This window comes from Equus przewalskii, chromosome 1, assembly GCF_037783145.1.
Source record: "Equus przewalskii isolate Varuska chromosome 1, EquPr2, whole genome shotgun sequence".
NCBI classification, from domain to species: Eukaryota; Metazoa; Chordata; class Mammalia; order Perissodactyla; family Equidae; genus Equus; species Equus przewalskii.
In genome coordinates this window covers 83,569,815-83,592,634 of record NC_091831.1, presented here as the reverse complement: position 1 = coordinate 83,592,634, position 22,820 = coordinate 83,569,815, and the positions used below count along the sequence as shown (strand labels likewise).

General features: G+C 53.8%; 1 protein-coding gene and 1 long non-coding RNA gene across 3 annotated transcripts; one reads left to right on the top strand and one right to left on the bottom strand.

Annotated features, from left to right (window-relative positions):
* Window positions 1-644: 644 nt before the first annotated feature.
* On the top strand, window positions 645-9,562 carry GPRIN2 (G protein regulated inducer of neurite outgrowth 2). The gene is made up of 2 exons (XM_070616288.1): window positions 645-894; window positions 5,590-9,562. The coding sequence occupies exon 2, from the start codon at window positions 5,596-5,598 to the stop codon at window positions 6,967-6,969; it is 1,374 nt and encodes a 457-aa protein (XP_070472389.1). The 5' UTR covers window positions 645-894; window positions 5,590-5,595; the 3' UTR covers window positions 6,970-9,562.
* A 1,715-nt stretch (window positions 9,563-11,277) lies between these two features.
* LOC139074444 (uncharacterized) lies at window positions 11,278-13,319 on the bottom strand. Of its 2 annotated transcripts, XR_011524108.1 has the most exons (4): window positions 12,911-13,319; window positions 12,454-12,577; window positions 12,063-12,185; window positions 11,278-11,699 (listed from the first exon to the last, which is right to left on the bottom strand). It is a non-coding gene; the product is annotated as an uncharacterized lncRNA (long non-coding RNA). The 2 variants fall into 2 exon arrangements; XR_011524173.1 differs by lacking the exon at window positions 12,063-12,185 and having other exon boundaries at window positions 12,911-13,311.
* Between the last annotated feature and the right edge of the window lie 9,501 nt (window positions 13,320-22,820).

The window sequence follows — 22,820 nt, the reverse complement described above, 5'->3', positions numbered from 1 at the left end:
TGGTCTGGAAAAGGGATGGCAGTGGAGCTGGGAACGCAACTTTCTGGATAGAGTCCACGAGGTTGTGGTGGTGGGGGCCGGGCTGAGGGCTCTGGGGACAAGGCCAGGAGCATACAGAGCCCGTGGAGGCAGAGCTCAAAGGACTAGGGTAGGTATTCAGGTCCACGCGAGAGAAGCTGAGAGGATGGGACTGCAGGGTCCAGGGCTTGGAGAATGGGGGTCTGTAGGGGCGGGGCCAGGAGGGACCCCGCCTGGTATCCTAGGGGGCGGGCCCTGGAGCCTGGAGGCCTGGAGATGTGTGAAGGGCGGGGCAGGGATGACGAAGGACAGGGGCAGGGCCGTGAGGAAGGGGGTCGTCCGAAAGAGCTGTAGACCTTTAGTCGGGGCGTGGTCCCGAAGAGGAGCAGGGGCCGAGGGGGCGGGGCTATGAGGCGGGGTCTCGGGGGTTGCGGGTTGTGGGGGGCCGAGCCTACAACACTGGGGTCGGCCGGATCAGTCGGGAAGATGGGTGTCTTGGGGGTTCGTGGGGCAGGCCTGTAAAACAGGGGCTCATGGCGGAGGTCGAGGCCGGGAAGGCGCGACAACAGGGTCACGCCGTGAGGAGGGGGTCGGGAAGGAGGACGGGGGCGCGGGGCCGGGGGCGGGGCCGGGGGCGGGGCCGGGGCGGGGCGGGCCCAGGTGAGCGGCCGCCGCCCCTCCTCCGCGCCCGCCCCCTCGGCGCCTCCCCGGCGCTGGCTCCCGGCTCCCGGCTCCGCGGGCCGGGCGGACGGCGGGCGGCTGTGCGGCCCAGGCCAGGGCCGGCGGCGGCTCCATCTTGGGCCGCTGCGCCGGGCACCTGTGGCGGCCGTAGGAGCAGCGCTTCCCCGGCCTGCGCGGCCCCGGGCGGGCGAGAGGGTGAGGCCGGCCCCGGGCGTGCCCGTGGGGGCGGGGGGCTGGGCGGCCCGGGCCCCACTCCTGACCACCCCCCGCGCTCGGACCCTCCGCATCCCGGCCCCCGCCCGGCGCTCCGCGCCCCCGTGGCCGCGTCCCGCCTGCCATCTCTCCTCTGCTTGCCTGTCCCATCCCTTCTTCCACGTCTCCTCTGCCCATCCTCCCATTTTTCAGTACTCTGCTCGGGACCCCGTCTTCTGCCTCCACCCCTGCTCCCATAGCTTCTTCCTCCTCCCTTCTTCATTCCCACGCCCCACTCGACCCTCCTCCCACTGCCCCCAGCCCCAAACCTCCCTCCCCTCTCATTCCTCCTGCCCTCCATCCCTACTCCCTTGCCCTCCAGCCTCGTCTTCCTTCAGTCACTGCCTCGGCTGCTGGGAAGGTCTGTAGCCTAGTGTTGGGGATCGTGTTGAGGACCGTCTCCCTAAGTCTGGGTGGGCTTTGGGCTGGAGGGGCGGGGAAGGGGTCCCTGCCCCTGGGGAGTGTTTGGGGCGGTGTGTTCAGGCCTTCTGTCCCGAAGCCAGAGGCGGCCTGTCTGTTTGGTGTTCAGAGTGCTGCTGTGGTTTCCTGCAGGCGCGCACAGCAAACGGGCCTGTGCGTCGGCCTCTCGTGTGTCCACGGGTGGGGCGCGGGCCCATGCTGGTGCCCGGGAGCATTGCAGGTAGGGACACACCAGCCACCAGCCTCTGGTTTGGGGCAGCCGGCCTGGAGGCTTACCTTCTCCACCCCAGGTGCCTCCTGGGAAGTGTGGGCAAGCCCTCTTCGCGGGAGGAAGCTCAGGGGATGGCAGGGCCATGGGCCTCTCTCTGCTGAGCAGAGCTGGGTCTATGGGGCCTCGGCCCCACCGTTACCCCAGAACCCTTTCCTGGCACAGCTTGTGACCCTGGCGTCTTGCTCTTAAGGCCCCTTCATCCTCTTTGTGATGGTAGGTTTTGTCCCCTCCAAACGCTGCCTCTCAGAAGCCCAGGAATGCTCCCTGCTACATTGCCCGACTTTGGTCCCAGGTGGTCCTGTCAGGCCCCCTTTTGCAGCTGGGATGGATCAGACCACCTGCTAGAGGTTGTCACACGCCCACCATGCAGTGAGGGATTTGTAGGGTGTAATCCTACCTGGTCCCTCAGGGCTAAGGTCCAGATTTTCACATTTTTAAGCAGCTTCCCCTCCTGACCTCGTGGGTTTGCTTTTCCTGTTTTGGTTTTGCTGGATCCAGAAGTCATCATCTAAATGCCTGTCTGTTAACAAGAGGGGACGTATATGGATGCCACAAGTGTGATCTGAGATGGGGCCTGCTTGTGGTGGCCTTGGTAGTCCCCTGGGCACACCTCCAAAGGCTTGGGCTCCTCGGCTGGAGTGACATGGCAGAAGTCGGAATCTCTGACTAAGTTGACTTTGCAGTCTCTTTGGTTGGGCCAGTCTGGAAGTTTCTGTAGAACTGAGAGCTTTTACTCACAGTGACATTGGTTGATGGCTGTGTGTGGACTGGTTGCTCTTCCACTTACTGACGAGCAGAACCAAGGGAGCAGGGCAGTCCAGCATGGACCACGGGGCGTTGGCCACATGGCAACCTTGATTGGCATCAAATGGGCCAGGAGAGAGAACATTAAGGTGTCACCCGAAGAACACTAGGGGTCTTGAGTGCCTCTCTGTGCCTGTCCTTTGTCTGTGCTAAAACGTCTTCCCAGGGTCTCTTTAGGGTGAAACCAGAGCCTTTCCCATGGCTTTTTAGGCCAAAGGGTACACCATTCAGGGCATTTAGAATGCAGACTGCAAACTTGTGCGTATGTCTGCATGCATGTGCCCGCATGCATGTATGTATACACATGTGCATGTGTATCCTCCCAAATTAAGGTTGACAATAGACTGAGAAACTTAGTGTGGTGGTGGAGACATTGGGCACCCTGATGGCAACTAGGTCCTGGGATGGGATGATGCGAAGAAGGACTGGGAAGCAAGACTAGGCTAACCTATGGGATGTCCCAATGGCTTCCTAGAAGGGCCTTTCTGCCCCCAGTGCGAGTCCCCGCAACAGCTTGAGCACAAGTCACTCCTGACAGAAGGAGGAAAGAAAAGATTGTTATTAATATTCACCGTTCCAGATGGTCCATATGCCATCACGTTTAGTCTTTGCAATAACCCTCCAGGGTGGGGATTTACTTCCATTTTGCAGACTGAGGAAACTGAGGCTCAGAGAGGTCAGGAGTCCACTTGAGGGCACGTGCGCAGGAAGGGGAAGGGCAGGGCTGGAAGCAGACCCCTGCCCGCCTGCTCACGGGGGCTCCAGAGCCCATTTCATCAGCTGCCGTCGCTCCCCAGGAGACCCCTCTTCTTGGTGAGAGGGGGTGAGGGGAACCTCCTTTCCCTGGGGATAACCCGACTGACTTCCGTTGGAGCCTTTCCCTCCCTCTGGGCTGGGAAGGCCAGGATGTAGGAGGAAGACCCTGCTGGGGTTCAGCTGTGGGTTCTTTGACTTCTCTGAGCTGCTCCAGGTCTCACTTTTGTCACCTGCCCCTTGTGGAGGTGGGGTGAGGAGGGGAGCCAATGGATACACGCCCCCCAGCCCCCAGGTCTTTGTGGTCGCTGCTCTCTCTGAGTGATGGCCAACCCTGGGCCCTGGGCAGCTGTCTGGTGAGGCAGGCCCAGCGGGTCCCTTGCTACTGATGGCTTCTCACCAGCTCCTGGCGGGGTCTGAGGGCACCCTCTTACCTGTTTCCTTAGCGGGCCAGAGTCTGGCCGGGCTCTTTATGGCCCTGCTCCCCAGGATGCTCCAGGGTAGGTGGGGCTTAGCCAGAGTCTGTGTAGGCTGCCCAGGTAGGGCTTCCTCGGTGTTCTTGGACCTGTGGCTGGTGGTTGTCTGTCTGCCAGGGGCTGTCTGTGACCACATGCCTCCTGCCCTCCTGACTTCAGGCAGCCTAAGAAGCTGCTAAGAAGCAGATGGGGTGGGGTGGGGGTACAGACTTTGTTCCCCTCATTCGCTTGTTGCACTGACTTGTCCTAGGCACCGCTGGGAGTGCTAGACACTGTGCTGGGTGCTGGGACTCCAGTTGAGTCAGGATAAGTAACAAAGTGATGACAGTGGAGGGTGATAGAATCCAGGATGGAGGTCTGCACAGTGCTCAGAGGGGGCATAGAGAGCCTCAGACCCTCCTGGGGTTGATTCCTGGCTTAGCCACTTACCAGCCGTGTGCCCTTGGACAAGTCACTAAACCTCTCTGAGCTTTGGCCTCCTCCTCTGTCTAATGGAAAAGATGACTATGTCATGAGGTGGTTCTGACAACTAAATGAGATAGTGCTGGAAAGGATGTGGCACATGCCTGGCCCATAGTAGGGGACTGGACACTGGGAGCCCTTACTATTTTTACCACCACTGTGATTGTTACTAGCTTTGTTGCCCCTCTCTGTTTAAATGTCCATCTTAGAGCTCCTTGAAGGCAAGGCCTGGATCTTCGTCTTCTCTTGGCTACTCATGCTTTTCCTGACCCTTCCGGGGGCCAATCTGGTTTCGGCCCCAAGGAGCAGCCAGGACGGGACACTCCTGCCCCGGGCAAGGCTGTGTCTAGAGCTGCAGAGTGCAGTGTGGTAGTCATTAACCACATGTGGCCATTTAAACTTAAATTACTTAAATTTAAGTAAAATTAGAAATTCAGATTCTCAGTCACACTAGTCACCTGTCAAGTGCTCAGGAGCCGCGTGTGGCCAGCACCTAGTGTATGGCACACTGCCGCACAGGATCTTCCCATCGTGGCAGGAAGTTGTGCTGCGCTGGCCTCCACAGCAAGCCTGGAGCCCTCGGGGGACTGCAGCTACAGAAACATCCCACTGTTGGCTCGAATAGCCACCAGCCATCTCCTGATGAAGTTTGCAATTAGACAGAAACTGAGTTCCCAAGAGCCCTTCCCACATTCCCTTTCGGGCGGCCTTGCTGCCCTGGCCGGGGTGGTTGCTTCCTGGCAGTTCTTCTCAGCCCAGGGGTGGGAGGGAGGACCCGGATTACCCAAACTGCAGCTCGTGCCTGCTGTCCACGCCCTGTTTCTCCAGCTGGTCCTGCCTGGCAGGGAGTCCCCGAGTGACGTTCCTGGTTCCCAGCCTTGGCCGGGCCCAGGCGGTTCTCGGTGTGTCCTCTCTTCATTGTTCGTTCGCACAAACCTCTGAGCCCCTGCTCTGTACCGGGGATGCTCCAGTCCAGAGCAAGGTGGATGCTGACAGTCCTGGGAGGAACTAGGCTAGTCCTTGCCACTCAAGCTTTAGAAGTTATTAAAATACTGAGATACTTCTGTGCTGATTGACTAAGAGCTGTTGTCCCAAAGCCCCTGCTTGCAAGGCCCCAGCAGCCTTGGCTTCTCCCCTGACTTCCCCTCCCTCCCTGTAATCCGACAGTGAGGAGTCAACAGCTGGCATGGTCGGTCGTGTCCAGGACCTTATTCTGGGGCTGGTTCTAACCGCTGAACAGTGGTTATTAGATGTTTGTAGTGTTGCCCCTGTGTATGTGTGATGACTTTGATATGCAGTCTGGTGTCCTGTCATGATGTTGCTTGTGGCTCTGATGCATCGGGACTGAGCTGTCCCCGCAGTGTGCCTAGCACCGTGTGAGCCCACAGCAGAGTTCAGCTGAGGGGCTGCCACCCAACTCAACTCCACTCCCTTCCTTTCTCTCTCCTGCAGGCAGCCATGAGCACCAGCCGCCCGGAGCCGGGTGCCCGGGCACCCCGGAGCCTCCACCTGCAGCCCCTGTCCCGGAGCTCTTCCAGCCTGCTGGGGGAAGGCCAGGGGCACAGGGCAGAGCTCCGTAAGAGTGCCAGCAGCACTGGGTGGCAGGCCCAGCCAGGCGAGGCCAGCGCCGGTCCCCGGGTCCCGGAGGAAGAGGCACACCAGGCTGAGAGCACAGAACAGGCACAGGCCTCCAGGCCCCAGCCACAGCCCACTGCCATGGGCCACTGGCGGAGCAGCACTGTCGGCAATGTGTCTACTGTGGTCAGTGGTGGCCTGTGTCACCTGAGGGCCCCCACCGCTGCCACTGTGCAGAGGAGCCACTCAGACCTGGTCCGCAGCACCCTGACCCGGGGCCACAGGGGGGCTCGAAAGGCCAGCCTCAGCTGCTCGGCCCTGGGCAGCTCGCCGGTCCACAGGGCTCGCCTGCAGCCTGGCAGTGCTTCTGGCCAGGGAGGCCAGGCCCCTGGAGGCCTGGAACGGGACCTGGCTCTAGAGGATGGGACTTCGAACTCAGCCTGGACACTAGGAGAGAGTCAGGTGTGGGTGCCGCCGCTGGACCTGGGAGGCACAACCACCCACAGCAGCCCCAAGACTGAGCCCAAAGCCACTGGGCAGTCGGCCACCATGTCCTGCCATGCTCTACCCCCAGCAGCTCTGCTCTGCTGCCTTAGGGAAGTGGGGGCCGGTGGCTGCTGCCATGCCCTGCCGGCCCCAGGGATCTTGGCCTTTCCCAAACTTGTGGCATCCGTGAGTGAGTCTGGGCTGCAGGCTCAGCCTGGGGTGAAGCTCCAGTGTAGGTTGCATGGGGGGCTTCCTGGGCATTCCCACTGCTGTGCCCACCCTTGGGGTCCTACCCGATTAGCTGTGGAGCCTGGTGCCAGGACCAAGGATGTATGGACCATGACCTCAGCCAGTGACTTGGCTCCCGGGTTGGCATCCCCTCTCTCAGCCCAGGATGCTGGTGTACAGGCAGCCCCCATGGCAGTCTGCAAGGCTGTGGCCACCAGCCCGCCCCTGGATGCCCCTGTGGCCCTGCACACTTTCCCGGAGATAACTCTGGGGTCCGGCCTGGAGGAGGCACCATCCCCTGTGCGGGATGTACGATGGGATGCTGAGGGCATGACCTGGGAGGTGTACGGAGCTGCGGTGGACCCCGAGGTGCTGGGCGTGGCCATCCAGAAGCACCTGGAGATGCAATTTGAGCAGCTGCAGCGGACGCCCGCCAGCGAGGACAGCCTGTCTGTGGAGGGCCGCAGGGGGCCGCTGCGAGCTGTCATGCAGTCCCTGCGGAGACCCAGCTGCTGCGGCTGCTCCAGTGCAGCCCCTGAGTGAGGAGCTGCCACCCTCGGAGCTGTCGTGGGCCCATGGACTCAGCCCCAGACCAGGGCCAGGGATGGTGGGGGCCTTGTGCTCCTTGGACCCACTGGCAGCCATGGACGTGTGTCTGCTGACCACAGGGCTGCAGCCTGGGGGCTGCCTGCTCCTATCTGTGGGGCTGGATTTTAAGGGCTTGGTTCCCGAGAGCCACATCCGGGCTCTGAACTTTGGGACAGTGTCAGCACTGTGCTTAAGGGAGATCCTGATTTTTCGTTAAAAATACTGGACCTTCTGTTCAGTGTCTCCTCAGAACTCTGCCACAAATTCCCCAGGACTCTTGGTGGCTCAGTTTTAAAGCAGTGCTGAGAGATCATGAGTTCCTGACATGAAAGGTGGGGCCCCAAGTGACAGGGACTGACTGGGTCTTTCGGGAAGGGAGCTGGCATTGTCAAGGGCCCCCTGTGTGCCACACGCTGTGCTCGTCACCTTCTCTGTTGAGTCTTCACCTCTTCCCCTGTTTGACAGATGGAACCACGGAGCTTGACATGGCTGTAGCTGACGTGCCCCGGGCCAGTAGCTTGACAGGGTGGGCGGGGACACAAGCCAGGGCCTGCGGGAGCTGGGGAGCACATGACCACTCAGAGCAGGGCAGTCGTGAACAAGAACTTCCTGAGCCTGTGATCCGTACTGGGTTTTGGGATTCCCTGGGGAACGAGACAGGTTGTCCCTGCCCTCCTGAGCTCATGGTGTGTGAGGGTCCCCATCAGTATGAGGGCAGTGAGCATTACAGAGGGCTGCGGGTGTTTCTAGAGCCCGCCCCCGTGTAGGTCATTGCGTCAGGGGCTGGCCTCAGGCAGGAGAGAACAGGTGTCCACCTGTCCCCAAATACGTTGCAGTGCCTGAAATTGCACCATTGTCACCTTGTTCCTTTGGCTTAAGACTTTTAAAGCAGGAGTGGCATTCTAAGAGGCCAAAGGAACCCGGTGAGAAAGGCAAGCTTTGGGTCAGAATGCCTCCCAAAGCCCCAAGATGGGGCTTTTTTACCCCAAAACATGCCTTCCCGACTCCCAGCTGAGACCAGGTAAAATGCCACCCCTGCTTCAAAATGACGGCAAATCAGAACTGGGGGTGGGGCTGGGGCAGAGAGAGTTGGTGTGGTGGCAGGCGGGGACTTGACGTCCCCCTTTTAAAATGTGATCAAGCCAGTTTTCAGGCAGCCAGGAGGCCTGGGCCTGTCTGTCCCTCTGTGTGTGGTACAGGGCGGGAACATCACGCTCAGGGGGTGACACGTGGGGACCCGGTTGCCCTCTGCCTTGCCCTGCACAGGGGCTCCAGGAGCCCCAGCTGTGGACACGAGGGGAGGGGTGATGAGCTGGAGAGGGGAGGGCACCGTCACATAGGGCCACGGCTGAGCAGGGTCTTGAGGACACAGTGGGGCTAGACAGGTGGGCGGAGCGGGGAAAGGCCTATAGGCAGAGAGAGCAGCCTGGTCAGAGGCTTGGAGGCACCTGTTCTGCCCGGGCTGTGGTGAGTCACTGTGTTGGGGTGTTTGTGGGGCTGGGAGGCTGGCAAGGGGGTCCCCATTGTGAAGATCCTGGTGTGACCGAGGAAAGGGACTTAGGGGAGCTGTGGAAGGGAGTGGGGCCAGACTTCAGTTTAGAAAGATCCCTCTGGCTGCCATCGGAGAGGAGATGCATGTGGAAGAGGTGGGAGCAGGAGCCCAGGGAGATGAGGGCATGGGGGCCAAGGAGGGTCCTGTTAGGGGGAGATGGAGTGGGCAGCTGGGGGCATGTGTGTGCGCGCGCGCGCACACACACACACACACACACACACACACAGCGTGTGGCAAATGCGGCAAGCAGGATTCTAGGAGGCTGAGGTTTCCACTTTGAGCAAAAAGAGGTGAGGGTACCACCTGGGACCAGGGGAGGCAGGTGTGTTCAGGACGGGCAGGTGAGGGGCCACCTGCCAAAGGGTTTGGCTGGGACCTGTGACACCCTTCATGAAGAGACTTTCTCCTCTGTCATATGCAAACTGTCATGAGCTCATTCTCTGTTTGGCCCATGTGTGCCAGTCTCTGCCACATCCAGGCTGCACCTGGCATGCCCAGATGGCAGACTGGGCTGGGCCTGGAAAGGGAAGGGCTAGCCGAGCCCCCACCCACCTCATCATGACCCAGATAAATGTGGGGTGGTGCTAGAAGCCAGCCCAGCCTGGGTGGGCCTTGGGGCTGTGCGTGGCTGGGGCCCCAGAACACCCTCCTGGTTAAGTTCGCTGCCCTGAGACAGCAAGAACCATACCTTTGGCCTCGCTAGCCCAGGCTTCACAGCCTCTGCCGACCCATCCACCTGGAGCCACTGCAGCTTAATCTCTGAATTCAACCTGGAGACCCAAGCCACCCCTGTTTGCTGTGGCCCCTCCCAGGCCAGGCAGTGGTTTAAAGTCCCCGGACACAGCCGCCAGCTTAGTTGACAGATCTCTTCCTCTCAGACACCAGATTTCTCTAGACTTTCTGGGATCCCTTCAGGCAGTGCTCTGGGAGGTGATGGATTTCATTATTTGTACACTGGTTTTGTTTTGAATTTGAAATAAAGTCTCGGAGGTCAGAGCTTTGCCAGGGAAGTATTGTTGGGTGGGCCTGGCTGGTCTTGTTTTGTTCTGGTAGATTCGGTCCTCTGGAGCATCCACCCCAGATTCCTAGAGCCCCCTGCCCAGGCAGGAATCTCCCTCCCTCCTCCCCAGGGACTCCTCCCTTCTGACCACCGGCTCTCCTTCTTGGCCACCGGGGCCCCCAACAGCTGAAGCCTGGCTTCCGGGGCTTGTCTGTTCCGGGCCTTGTCTCCTCCAGGCCTGGCCAGGACACAGCGCGGACATCTTTGGTCCAGGCCCTTGGCTGCCAGCACCCTGACAGGGCATGGCCAGTCCACCCTGGGGGAGAAGCTGTTCCTCCCAGATGTAGGCTACTGTGGGCCTGGGTCATGGTGTGAGGGAGGGTGGAAAAGCAGGGAACGGTCCTGTCCCCTTGTGACGTCACCTCCCACGTCAGCTGGATTGGGTCTCTGTCGCCTGGAAGTGCTGGATTTTTCTTTGATGGGGGGCCAACGCAGCCTTCCCAGTGCAGGTCCTGACACTTAGGTCCTGGTGGGGGGCACTGTAGCTTAATGCTCTAAACTTGAGTTTGAATCCTGGATCTCACCTATGGCCGTGAGATCTGGGGCAAGATACTGACCTCGCTGATCCTCAACTTCTTCATCTCTAGAATGGGGATGACAACGGCGCCTCCTTCTTGGGCTCGTGAGGATTAAGGCAGTAACCTGTGTAAAGCGCCCGGCACCCAGTTAGCACTCAGCACACGTGCTGGTGGTGTTGGGGGCCCCTTCCTTGGGGCAAGCTCTCACCCTGTCAGCTTGGCTGTGATCAAGCCCCACATCCCATCTCCTTGACCATTCCTCATCTAGGGCCTCTGTCCTGGTCCTTCGCCCTTTGCTTTGCACCCAGCTTGGGACACATGTGCTCCGACTGAGGCCCTCTGAGACCGTGGAGGACCCTCTGGGGAGGACCATCAAGGGTCTCACTGCTAGTCTGGGGCTGGACTCCCCAGAAACTCATGCTGGGACGAGGCTTCTGGATGCACGAAGGGAGGGGGAGCCGGGGGCACAAGGTAGGGAAGGGACAGAAACCAAGCTGAGGGTGTCGTTTTGGGTAGAGCCTGGCCTTGGCCAGGTCCCACAGGGGAGCCCTGGGGCCTCAGGGTAAGGGCTACTGGGGTGGGGTGGGGGGTAAACTCTGGACACTTCTGGCTCTGGCACGCAGGCCGGGAAGCTCCAGGAGCCCCGGGGCAGGGCTCTCTGTGGAGCTGTAGGGCCTATTCTGGGGGAGGGCTGCACAGAAACAAAGGGCATCAGTGGGGTCTGGGGTGGCCCCGCTGACAGTGTGTTCAAGCCCTGAGCAGCCCCTCCGCAAAGACATGTGCTGGTCCGAGGCCCGCCCTGCCCACATCTTCTCTCCGCAGTCTGCTCTGAAACAGTTCTCTCATCTGTGTCCCCACCCAGGGACCTGGGTTCCTGAAATGCACATGTCTGCCTTTGCCCGCGTTAAATGCCTTCTTGTTCATCATCCGGCCTAGCCCAGTTTTGTCATCTGAAGCTATGACTGGTCCTTTATCAGTTTCCATCCAGCTTGTCAGGCAGAGCAGGGCCAGGCGGAGCCCAGGGCCTGTCACTCAGTCGTCCTGTAGGTCTGTGCTGGTCCCCAGATCCCTATGAATCCACACGGTCATCTGGTGCTGTGGTTACATACAGATGATAAACCAGGAAAAGCATCTCAGAAAAAGGGATGTTTATTAAAAAACACCCAAACCAAACCAAAGTTGCAATGGCCGATAGGATTGGGGGCGGACAGGTGGGGCCTGACTCTCTTGCTCCTCGAGCTGGGTGAACACCCGCGGCCTTCGCTCGCTTCCACAGTGATTCTCCATGACTCGTGCCTCAGTTTCTCCCCGTCCAAACCCGAGATGGCTCAGCAAGGAGGCAGGTCTGGGCCCTGAAACATGTGCTCCCAGATGGGTGTCCTAAAATTCATCTTTCATGGTCCCACATTATAGGAGAGAATGTGGGGATGGTAGGGGGACGGCAGTGGATGTCTGGGACTTGGGGGCAGGTGAGCGTGTCCAATTTAAGGTGCATGGCTTTTAGCCACCTTACCCGGTCCGTCCTGGCCTGGAGCTTTCCAGTTCCGAACCTTTCCTGGGAAAAGATAGGGTGCTTCCTCAGCATCCCGTGAACATGGGCCGGGGGGTGCAGTGCCTCTCTGGGGGCCCCAGGACAAGTGGGAAGTCTTGGCCCATCCTGCATGCACTGCCCTTGGCTCTCTCCCCACCTCAACCCCCATTTCTCTTTAATCTCAGTTTCCCCCTTCGTCTCCTTTTCTGTCTCATGGCCCCCAGAAACCTCGTGTCTCCCCACCATCCCACCATCTGTGCCCCTGCTTCCTTCCCCCTCTGCCGAGGGTCTGCCTGGCCTATCCCTCCTGGCGTTTTTCCCCCAGCCGTGGCCAGGTCTGGGTCTCTGCGGTCCTGATTTTCACGACGCTGGGCCTTTCCTCCCCACCTGTCCTTGCTCTCTTTGGACAACAACTGAAATGTTGGAGCTTGCCCGACAGCTTCTGAGCATCCTCCAAGAGAAGGTGGCCTCCCTGGGGCAACCTGGGGTTGCTCTGTCAGGTCTCCATCACTTTGCCCAAGAAGAGAAATCGGTAGTTAGTGGTTCTGTCGGGCGAGTGGCCAGGCTTTGATCAGGCTGGAGGGGCACCCCATCTGTGCTCAGCTTTGGCCATGGGGCGGCCCCAAGGCTGGAACTTTCCATAGGTTCACCAAGGAGTTAAACTTAGGGTGCTGGAGCCCAGGTGGGAGGAGGGCAATTGTCGCCTCACCCTATGCCCACTCGGCCCCTCACCTTTAGCCTCTGCTTGGCCTTCCCTCTGTTCAGTTCTCATTTTTACCTGTCAAGGGTCTGGGAAGATGGTGGCCAAGGGTGCATCTTGTACGCAATCTTTGTGGCTTTCCTGAGTCCAGACTGCATCATTCGAGGGAGACTCACTGGTTTGATTTTCTTTTCCTTCAGAGCTGGAGGAATTCAGGAAGAGAGGAAAGGACTTCTTGAGGTGATTCCATGCCCCCAATCCCCCTCTCCCCTGATACAGTCCCCGCAGCGTGGCCCACAGCCTCCTCCCTGGTCACACCCCTGGGCGGGGGAGGCACGACCCCGCAGGGCTGTGGTCCCAGGAGGGCCGGAGGTCCCTGGAGGTGCCAGGAACACGCTTAAGCCTTGCTGACGGGCGGGCCAGCCAGGGAGAAGGTCGGATCCTGTCTTTATTTGATTTTTGATATTTTATCATTAATTCTTTTGCATTAATTTTGACTTAAAAATATTGCATTGATATTATTTATCTTGATTACCGAGTCTTTCCTTGTCCCCTTAAATTTTGCACCCAGTCCATGCCTGGTCCCCTCCTTCTCTCCCGTGGCTTTATGTCCCCTCGGTCCCCTGTGGTTACAGAATTGGGGCTGCTGCAAAGAGGCCCCTTTCCTCCTCCCGCCCCACCCCTGGTCCCCGGGCGGCGCCGCGGAGGGGAGGGCTCCCGGGGCTGCGGCGAGGGTCGGCGGCGGCCCGCGGGACGAGCAGGGCGTCCCCTAGTGGTCGCGAGGGGCGCAGGCGGGGAAGCCCGCCTCTGCCCCCGCCCGGCCCGCAGCGGCCTCGAGCGGCCAGGAGCGACCTCGAGCCCGGCCCGCCCCCGGGCGGAGGGCGGAGGGAGGAGGCACCGCCCGACGCAGGGCGGGGTGCGGGAAAGACCGGCACCGCCGGGCGGGCTCCCCGCGCCTCCCCCTTCGCCCCTCCTCCGGATGCTCCAGGCCAGCCAGGACCGCGGGGCGGAAGATTCCGGAATGGAGAGGGCGGCGGTGGTGATGGAGAAGGGGGTGGGGATGGAGAAGGCAGAGGGTGGGGGTGGAGAGGGCGGGGTGTGGAAGCAAGTGGGTGATGTGGGATCCTGCGGAGGAGCGGGTGGAATCCAGTGCGGGTTGGGGGGTGGAATTTAACGTTGCGGGGGGCATCTGTGGCCTTTGGAGGGGAGGACAGCCTCATTTTACTTACACCTCTGACTCCAAATGTGAGTCGTACACCCCGTGGTCGCTGGATGCAGGGCCTTCGCCCTTCGACCCTAAAGCCGGTGTGTGTCTGCGACCCTTCTTGGCTTGCCTTTGTCTTTCAATGCCCTAGAGCCTCTCAACGTGCCCCGCGGCCCCGCCCCGAGAGGGTCCATTCCCTGAACCCTGAGGAGAGCAGGGGGGACAGCCAGGGTGCGTCCCCCGCCCCCCACCGGGACTGGCCTCTGGCAGCAGAGAACACGGGGAGGGAGTATGGGGGGCAGTGGGCTGAGGAGGGGGGGTCTGAGCTGGAGTTGACCGGCAGAGAGGGGCTGGGCCTAAAGTTCACTGCAATGGGGGCGGATTCTGAGGGTCTTTGCCCCTATCATTCTTTGTCTCCACCAGCTGCGTCTGGTGTCCCAGGCCAGCTGGGTGTGTCATGCGTGATGGTGGCCAAGAGAGAGGTTGGAGGGAGAGCCGATTCCTTACAGCAGGTTAGGCAGGAGGACTGGGGACAGCCTCACGACTGCAGTGTGGCTGAGGGGCATGCAGGGGACTGAAAGAGCCCGTGGGCTTCTCTTCTTCAGTGGGAAGAGAGTGGCTGTGTCCAGGACAAGCGCTCCTTTCTTGTTCCATGCCCACAAGGCCTCTCTGAGATAGTATCTCCCTTAGGACATTTTTGGCTGCAAGTAATTGAATTATGAGCCAAAAGTTATCTAAATTAGGATGTTTAATTTACCGCTTAAGAATGTAAGAGGTTGCTGTTCTAGAGTAGGCTCAGCGGCTCTGTGAAGACCTCAAAGATTCAGATTCTTTCCCTAATTCTGCTCTGCCACGTTCAGATTGTTTGTAAGAGCTGTCCTCATGGTCACAAGATGGCTGCTGCACCTCCAGACGTCACAATCTCATAATAAGGAAGAGACCAAAAATCTACCGCAAGTGGTTGTTGGTACGCACAGTTAACTGGTTGAAAACATTGGTTTTTCATAGCCTGCCAATGAATGAAGGCAATGATAATATTGCCTGCCACATTCCGACGCTAAAGGAATGGCAGAGTGGTGATGGGTTTGCATACATTATGGTCTTTGCTTCTCACAGTTAGCCGCCCTTCCCCATGGCGGCTGAGACTCGGAGAGTTCAAATATCTTGCCCTCTTGTACAACCAGGAGGTGAAGGAGCTGGAATTCAAGCTGCAGTCCGTGTGACTCCAGTCCTGGCTTTTGGCTTGTTTTTTTAAAGATGAAAGGAATACATGTTTATGATGAGAATTTCTAACAGTGCAGACCTTGGCTTCTGTTTTTTAAGCATTGCACGTGTTTGCGATAAGAATTTCAAATAGCACACAGTGTACACAAAGGGCTGCCTGTGTCCCCACTTGTCAGTCCCTGCAGGTTATCACTGTAATTTCCTCCAGGACGTGTCCTCTGAAACCTCCAATTCAGACCTGGAAATATTTTACACAAGTGAGACCAACTTAGAAACTATTCTGCACTTATTTTTTAAAATTAATGTATCTTGCAGATAATATTGCCATAGAGAGATGCTACCTCCTTTTTTCTTATGGGTATATTGTATTGGATAGAATATGAGAGTGCTTTTTTTTTTTTTTTAAATTAAACCGGTCCTCTTCTGCTTGGCTTTCTGTTATTTCCCATAATTTTTGCTATTATAAAAACCATGTGAAAATAAATATCCTTGTAGGTGGAGTTTTGTGTCCGTATGTGAGAATATCTGTAGGATGAAGTTTTCATCAAATGATATGTACAAAATGTCTATGGATATTGGCGAATTGTTCTCCAAAAAGCTTGCCCCAATAATACATGAAAATGCTTATTTTCTCACACTCGTGCCAACATTTGAGAGTTACCAAACTTTAATATTTTGACTAATTTGATAAGTGAAAGAATGATGTCTGAATGGTTATTTGGATTTGCGGTTCCCTCACTATGAGTGAGGTTGTGTTTAGCCAGATGGCCTGGGTGAGGAATCCTGTTGGCTACTCTCAAGCTGTGTGACGTTGAGCAAGTTGCTGAACCTCTCTGCACCTTAGTTTCTTCATCTGTAAAATGGGGATCTGAAAATGCCTTATTAGTTGGATTCTGAGATTTAATGGCACCTCGCTTGTAGAGTGCTGGCACAGTTCCTGGCTCGAAGTAAGGGCTAAGTAAGTGTTAGCTATTATTATTAGTGAGTATATTTACTGACCATTTGAATCTGCTTATGGTCTGCCTGTTCCTATCTCTTTTCCGTTTTCGATGGATTCTTCTTGTTTCTATTGATTTGTTAGAGCTCTTTGTACATAATAACATGTGCTCCTTTTACGTATGTCTTACCAGTGTCTGTTTGTTTACGTTTTAATGGACTTTATTTTTCAGAGCAGTTTTAGGTTCACAGCAAAATTGAGAAGAAGGTACAGAGACTTCCCATATGCCCCCTGCCCCACACATGCACAGCGTCCCCCATCGCCAACATCTCCCACCAGAGTGGTTCTTTTGTTACCATTGATGAACCTACATTGACACATCGTTATCACCCAAAGACCATAGTTTACATTAGGGTTCAGTCTTGGTGCTGTACTTTTTATGGGTTTGGACAAATGTGTAATGACAAGTCTATGCCATTATAATCTTATACAGTCTATTTTCACTGCTCTAAAAATCCTCCGTGCTTCACCTGTTCATCTTTTCTACCCCTTGAACCCTGCCAACCACTGACCTTTTCACCGTCTCTGTAACTTTGACTTTTCCAGAACGTCATATGGTTGGAATCATATAGTATGTGGCCTTTTCAGATTGGCTCCTTTCACTTAGTAATATGCCTTTAAGTTGCCTCCATGTCTTTTCATGGCTCGATAGCTGATTTCTTTTTAGCACTGGGTACTAGTCCATTGGATGGAGCACAGTTTGTTTATCCATTCATGTACTGATGGACATCTTGGTTGCTTCCAAGTGATGGCAATTATAAAGAAAGCTGCTATAAACATCCATGTGCAGGTTTTTGTGTAGACATGTTTTCAACTCCTCTGGGTAAATACCAAGAACTGCAATTGCTGGATCATATGGGAAGAGTATGGTTAGTTTTATAAGAAACCACCCGAGTGGCTTCTGAAGTGGCTGTACCATTTTGTGTTCCTGCCAGCAATGGATGAGCGCTCCTGCCGCTCCACATCCTCCCCAGCATTTGGCGGTGTCAGTGTTCTGAGTTTTGGCCATTCTAATAGGTATGTAGTGGTGCTTGTTGTTGTTTTAACTTGCACTTCCCTAATGACATATGATGTGGAGCATCTTTTCATATGCTTATTTGCCGTCTATGTGTCTTCTTTGGTGAGATGTCTGTTAAGGTCTTTGGCCCACTTTTTAGTCTGGTGGTTTGTTTTCTTATTGTTGAGTTTTAGGAGTTCTTTGTGTATTTTGGATAACCGTCCTCTATCACCAACACAAAGGAGCCTATTCTTTTCTGAAATGGAAAACTAATTGATTCTGTTTCTGTAATAGATACAGGCCTATTCAGATTCTCTGTTTCTTCTTGTGTGAGTTTTGGCAGATTGTGTCTTTCAAGGATTGATCCATTTCGTCTAAGATATCAAATTTGTGGGCATAGAGTTCTTTGTAGTATTCCTTTATTATCCTTTTAATGTCTATAGGATCTGCAGCAGTGTCCCCTTTTTCATTTCTGATGTTAGTAATTTGTGTCCTCTCACTTTGTTTTTCTAGCCTGGCTAGAAGTTCATTGATTTTTTTCAAAGAACCAGCTTTTGGTTTTGTTGATTTCAACTTCTATTGATTTCTGCTCTAATTCTTTTTTTCTTCTGTTTACTTTGAATTTAATTTGCTCCTCTGTTTCTAGTTTCATAAAGTGGAGACTTAGATGATTGATTTTAGATCTTTCTTTTCTAATACATGCATTCAATGCTTTAAATTTCCCTCTAAGGAAACTTAACTTTTCTGTATCCCTGCTTTCACGGTATCCTACTAATTTTATTGTTTTGTTTTCATTTTAATTTAATTCAGAATATTTTAAAATTTCTCTTGAGAATTTCTTCTTTGACCCATGTGTTATTTAGAAGTATGTTGTTTAATCTTCACTTATTTTGGGATTTTCCAGCCGTCTTTCTGTTATTATCTCTAGTTTAATTCCGCTGTGGTCTGAGAGCAGGTGTTGTATGATCTCTATTCTTGTACGTTTCTTAAGGTGCATTTTGTGGCCCCAAATGTGGTCTGTCTTGGTGAGTGTTCCCTAAGAGCTTGAGAAGAATGTTCTGCTGTTGTTGGATGAAGTCGTCTGTGCATGTCAGTTATGTCCAGTTGACTGGTGGTGGTATTGAGTTCAGTTATGACCTCGTTAACTTTCTGCCTGCTACATCTGTGCATTTCTCACAGAGGGGTGTTGCAGTCTCCAACTATAGTAGTGGGTTCATCTATTTCTCCTTGCAGTTCTATCGGTTTTGCCTTATGTATTTTGACGTACTGTTGTTAGGTGCATACACGTTAAGGATTGTTATGTCTTCTTGGACAATTGACTGCTTTATCATTAAGTAATGTCTTTCTTTATCTCTGATAACTTTCCTTGCTCTGACTTCTGCGCTGTCTGAAATTAATATAGCTAATCTTGCGTTCTTTTGATTAGCGTTAGGGTGGTTTGTTTTTCTTCATCCATTTACTTTTAATGTATGTGTGTCTTTTATATTTAAAGTGGGTTTCTTGTTGATAACATATACCGTCATATGCTGCATAATGTTTTAGTCAACGACCAACTGCAAATATGATGGTTATCCCATATGATTAGGACCATACTGCCTAGGTTTGTGTACCATCCAGGTTTGTGTGAGTACGCTCTATGATGGACACACAGTGATGAAATTGCCTAACAGTGCATTTCTCAGAATGTATCCCCTTTGTTAAGCGACTCATGAGTGTCGTTGGGTCTTGTTTTTTGATCCACTCTGACAACCTCTGTCTTTTAATTGGTGCATTTAGACCATTGACATTGAAAGTGATTATTGATATGGTTGGGTCACCATCTACCATATTTGTTCCTGTTTTTTATTTGTTGCCCTTGTCCTTTGTGCGTATTTTTGTGTTCCACTCTTTTTCTGCCTTTTGTGGTTTTAATTGAGCATTTTATATGATTTGTTTTTCTCTCCTGTCTCGGCATATCAGTTATACTTCCTTTTTTACTTTTTTAAGTGGTTTCCCTGGAGTTTTCAGTGTGCATTTATAACTAATCTAAGTCCACTTTCAAATAATGCTACGCCACTTCACAGGTACTGTGACTACCTTATAATAACAAAATAATCCTAATCCCTTCCTCCCATCTCTTGTATCATTGCTGTCATTCACTTTACTTAAACACAAGCAGACTTACACAATCGAATACATTGTTACCATTATTATGTTGAGCAAATTGTGATCTGTTGAATCAGTTAAGAATGAGAAAGATAAAAGTTTTATTTTACTTCTCTTACTCCTCCTTCATTGCTGTTTTTTGTTCTGTGTAGTTCTGAACTTCTGACCTATATCGTTTCCTTCTTATACCATTTTTGCAAGGCAAGTCTACTGGCAACAAATTCTCTCCATTTTTGTTTGTTTGAGAAAGTCTTTATTTCTCCTTCACTTTTGAAGGATAAATTCACTGGATATAGAATTCTAGGTTGGTGGTGTTTTTTCTCTCAACACATGAACTATTTCACTCCACTCTCTTCTTGCTTGCATGGTTTCCTGAGAAGTCAGATGTAATTCTTATCTTTGCTCCTCTGTTGATAGGGTATTTTTATCCTGTGGCTTCTTTCAAGATTTTTTCTTTACCTTTGATTTTCTGTAGTTTGAATATGATATGCCCAGGGGTAGTTCTTTTTGGCATTTTTCTGCTTGTTGTTCTCTGAGCTTACTGGATCTGTGGTTTGGTGTCTGACATTAATTTGGGGAAATTCTCAGTCATTATTGTTTCAAATATTTCTTCTGTTCTGTTCTGTTCTTTCTTCTCTTCTGGTATTCCCATTATGTGTATGTTATACCTTATGTTGTTGTCCCGTAGTTTTTGGGTATTCTCTTCCATTTTTTTAGTCTGCTTTTCAGTTTTGAAAGTTTCTATTGTTATATCTTCAAGCTTTGAGATTTTTTCCTGAGCCATGTCCAGTCTATTAATAAGCTGATCAAAACACTCTTCAATTTGGTTATAATGTATTTGATCTCTAGCATTTCTTTTCTTTCTTTCTTTCTTTTTTTGGGTGAGAAAGATTGGCCCTGAGCTAACATCTGAGCGCATCTTCCTCTATTTTGTTTGTGGGGTGCCGCCACAGCATGGCTTGATGAACAGTGTGTAGGTCTGCGTCCAGGATGTGAACCCACAAACCCCAGGCTGCCAAAGTAGAGCACATGAACTTAACCACTATGCCACCGGGCTGGCCTCATTGATCGCTAGCATTTCTTTTTGATTCTACCTTAGAATTTCTACCTCTCTTGCCTTTTACATTGCCCTTGTGTTCTTACATGCTCTCTACTTTTTCCATTAGAGCCCTTAACATATTAATCCTAGTTGTTTTACATTCCTGACCTGATAATTCCAACATCCCTGCCATATCTGAGTCTGGTACTGATGCTTGCTTTGTCTCTTCAAAATTTTTCTTCCTTTTAGTTTTCTCTTGATAGCTGGACGTGATGTACAGGGTAAAAGGAACTGCTGTGAATAAGCCTTTATAATGGGGTGGTAGGTTGTGGGGTTGGGGGGAAGTGTCCTATAGTCCTGTGAGTAGGCCTCAGTCTTTTGGTGAGCTGTGCCCCTGGTCTGTGAACTTCACAAGCGTTTCTCATTGTCCCTCCTGTCTCCCCGCTCAGGTGGAACAGGAGGGCTGGAGTGGGGTGGACCTAGGCATTTCTCTTTTTCCATGTGAAAGGCTTCGGCTCACCGGAGTTGGGTATCTCCCTTGCCCCAGGTCAGTTACCTGCCCCCCGGCAGGTTAGGCCCTGGTTAAATAGCTCTTCCCAAGGGCAGCTCCTTGTTAAGAGGAACAGAATGTTCTGGAACATTTCAAAGTGGCTACTTTTGAAGAGAGGAAACTCTCTTCCTGCTGGACGCATGAGGGGATTTTTCTCCGGTGTTCACTGTGAGACCTGGCAGAGCTCCTGGAGATTAAATTCACAGCAGTGTGGAGGCCCTCTAGGACTGGCACCCCCTGCAGCTCTCAAGTCTCAGACTTGTCCGCTGGGCCCCCAGCAGTGCATCTGTCAGGGTCTCCTACCCAGCACTACTTCCCGAGGAGGTTTCTCCTCCGGGAAGGTGTGATTCTCTGTATTCCCCTGTCTGTCTCACCAATTTCAGGGGCTGCAGTTTGTGCTGTGACCTCACTTCTCTTATGGATCTAAGAAGAGAGCAGTTGATTTTTGAGCTTTTTACTGGTTATTAGGGTGGAGTGGTTACTTCCAAGCTTCTTCCATGCCGGCCCGGAAAGTGGAAGTCTTTGCAAGTATTTTTTATCCCAGCGTTTCATTTGTCTCCTGCTTTCTCAGATGCTGGCTCTGTACCAGTGCGACGTCCTTCTCGGGGATACAGCGTTTTAAAGCTTGCAAGGCTCCTCACATCCCATCTGTCGTTTGTCTCTCAGGACAGCCGTGTGAGGCAAGCTGGAGGACGGACACTCTGTTGCCTTCTTCAGTAAACAGGACGACTGGCCTGGCAGGGCAAGCGACTTGCCTAATGAGCACAGGGCATCAGTGGCCGGCTCAGAGCCGAACTTCGGGGTCCTGGTTCCCAGGCTTGGCCTCCTCAGCTCTTAGAGAAAGGGGAGGGGGGTGCTCTGGAGGGTCAGGGCAGAGAAGATCAAGGTTGTCAAGACAGGTGGCGTCACCCTATCCTCGTCTCAGAACCCGAGAGCCTGGGTCGTTTTTTCTGATAAACTTCAACCCTTCTCTCCTGGTGATCCACGGGAAGAATGCAAGGAAAGGACGCATGTTCCCCAGGGGCGACTCTCTGCTCTGGGGTCTGGGGTGGGGAGGGGAGGGGTGTTTGTGTGTGTGTGTTCATTACGTCAAGTCACCCAGCAGGTGAGCTTACTTTACCCTGGCCCTCTGAACTTAGCTGTGAGAGAATAGCATCAGATCTCAGCTTTTCAGTTTCCTGTTCCATCAGCTATGAAAATATTTTAATAAAATAAGATATTTGATTTTTCTGACTAGTGATTTCTTCTGGCTTATTGGCTGCCCATGGCGCCTGAGCTCCTCAGGGCTCCCGAGGGTACCTCTGCGTGTCTCAGGATGTCTCTCAACCCTGTGCCGCGTGGGAGAGAACCAGACCAGGCGTTGGCAGCCAGGTACTGGTATGCCTGCACTGCTGACTGCTGTGTGACACTGGCTGGCTCCTGTCACAGGCACAGTCACTGGGGGCATGGACTTTGGCATGATTCCCTGTGGGGATCAGCAGGAACGGCAGAGGAGTGCAGTTGGAGGCTGGCTGCAGCACTAACTAGCTAGCTGTGTAGTTTTGGGTAAATCACTTCCTCTTTTGGAGCGGCAGTTCGCTGTGAAATGGGAATAATAAGCCTATCCGGTTTAGTCTGAGAATAATCTGTGTGATAAGTACCTGACATGCAGAAGGCGCTCCATCCATGTGTTTGCACAGTAGGTGGCTCCACTGTGGCCCTGGGCGGGGGGCGCGGCAGGGGCAGAGAGCAGGGCTAGGGGATGCACACTCTTCCAATGAGGGGGCCCTTTCTCTCGGGCCCACTGCAATCCCTAAAGCTCCCAGGTGAGGGAGCCAGTGAGCAAGCCTGCAAGCAGGTGTCTGGAGCCCGGCTGGCAGATTTCCTCCTTGGTAGCTCCGTATAGATGATAATGATGATCATCGTCATCATGGCTAACAATTACTCAGTGTTTGTCACATGCCAGGTGCTGTTTGTACTGGTCCCCTTTAGTCCTTACAACCCTAGGGGCAGGTGCAGTCATTGCCTGCATCTAGCGAGGGTGGAATGAGCTGGCTGGCTTAGGATCCTACAGTGAGTAAGGTGGGTGGGGCTGGGACTCATCCTCAGGCCTGGCCCACCCCAGGGCCCTCACACTTAAGCAGTTGGCTGTGCAGCCTCCTTACAGTAAATTGTACAAAAGGTCCTGGCTGGGCAGGGTCTCCTCCCACAGGCCACCAACAGTGGCCTTAGAGTCAGAGATTGTGTCACAAGGGGCTGTCCCCATGAAGGGACATTCCTCCTCATTGTTCTCTGGCCTGCCCTCCACAC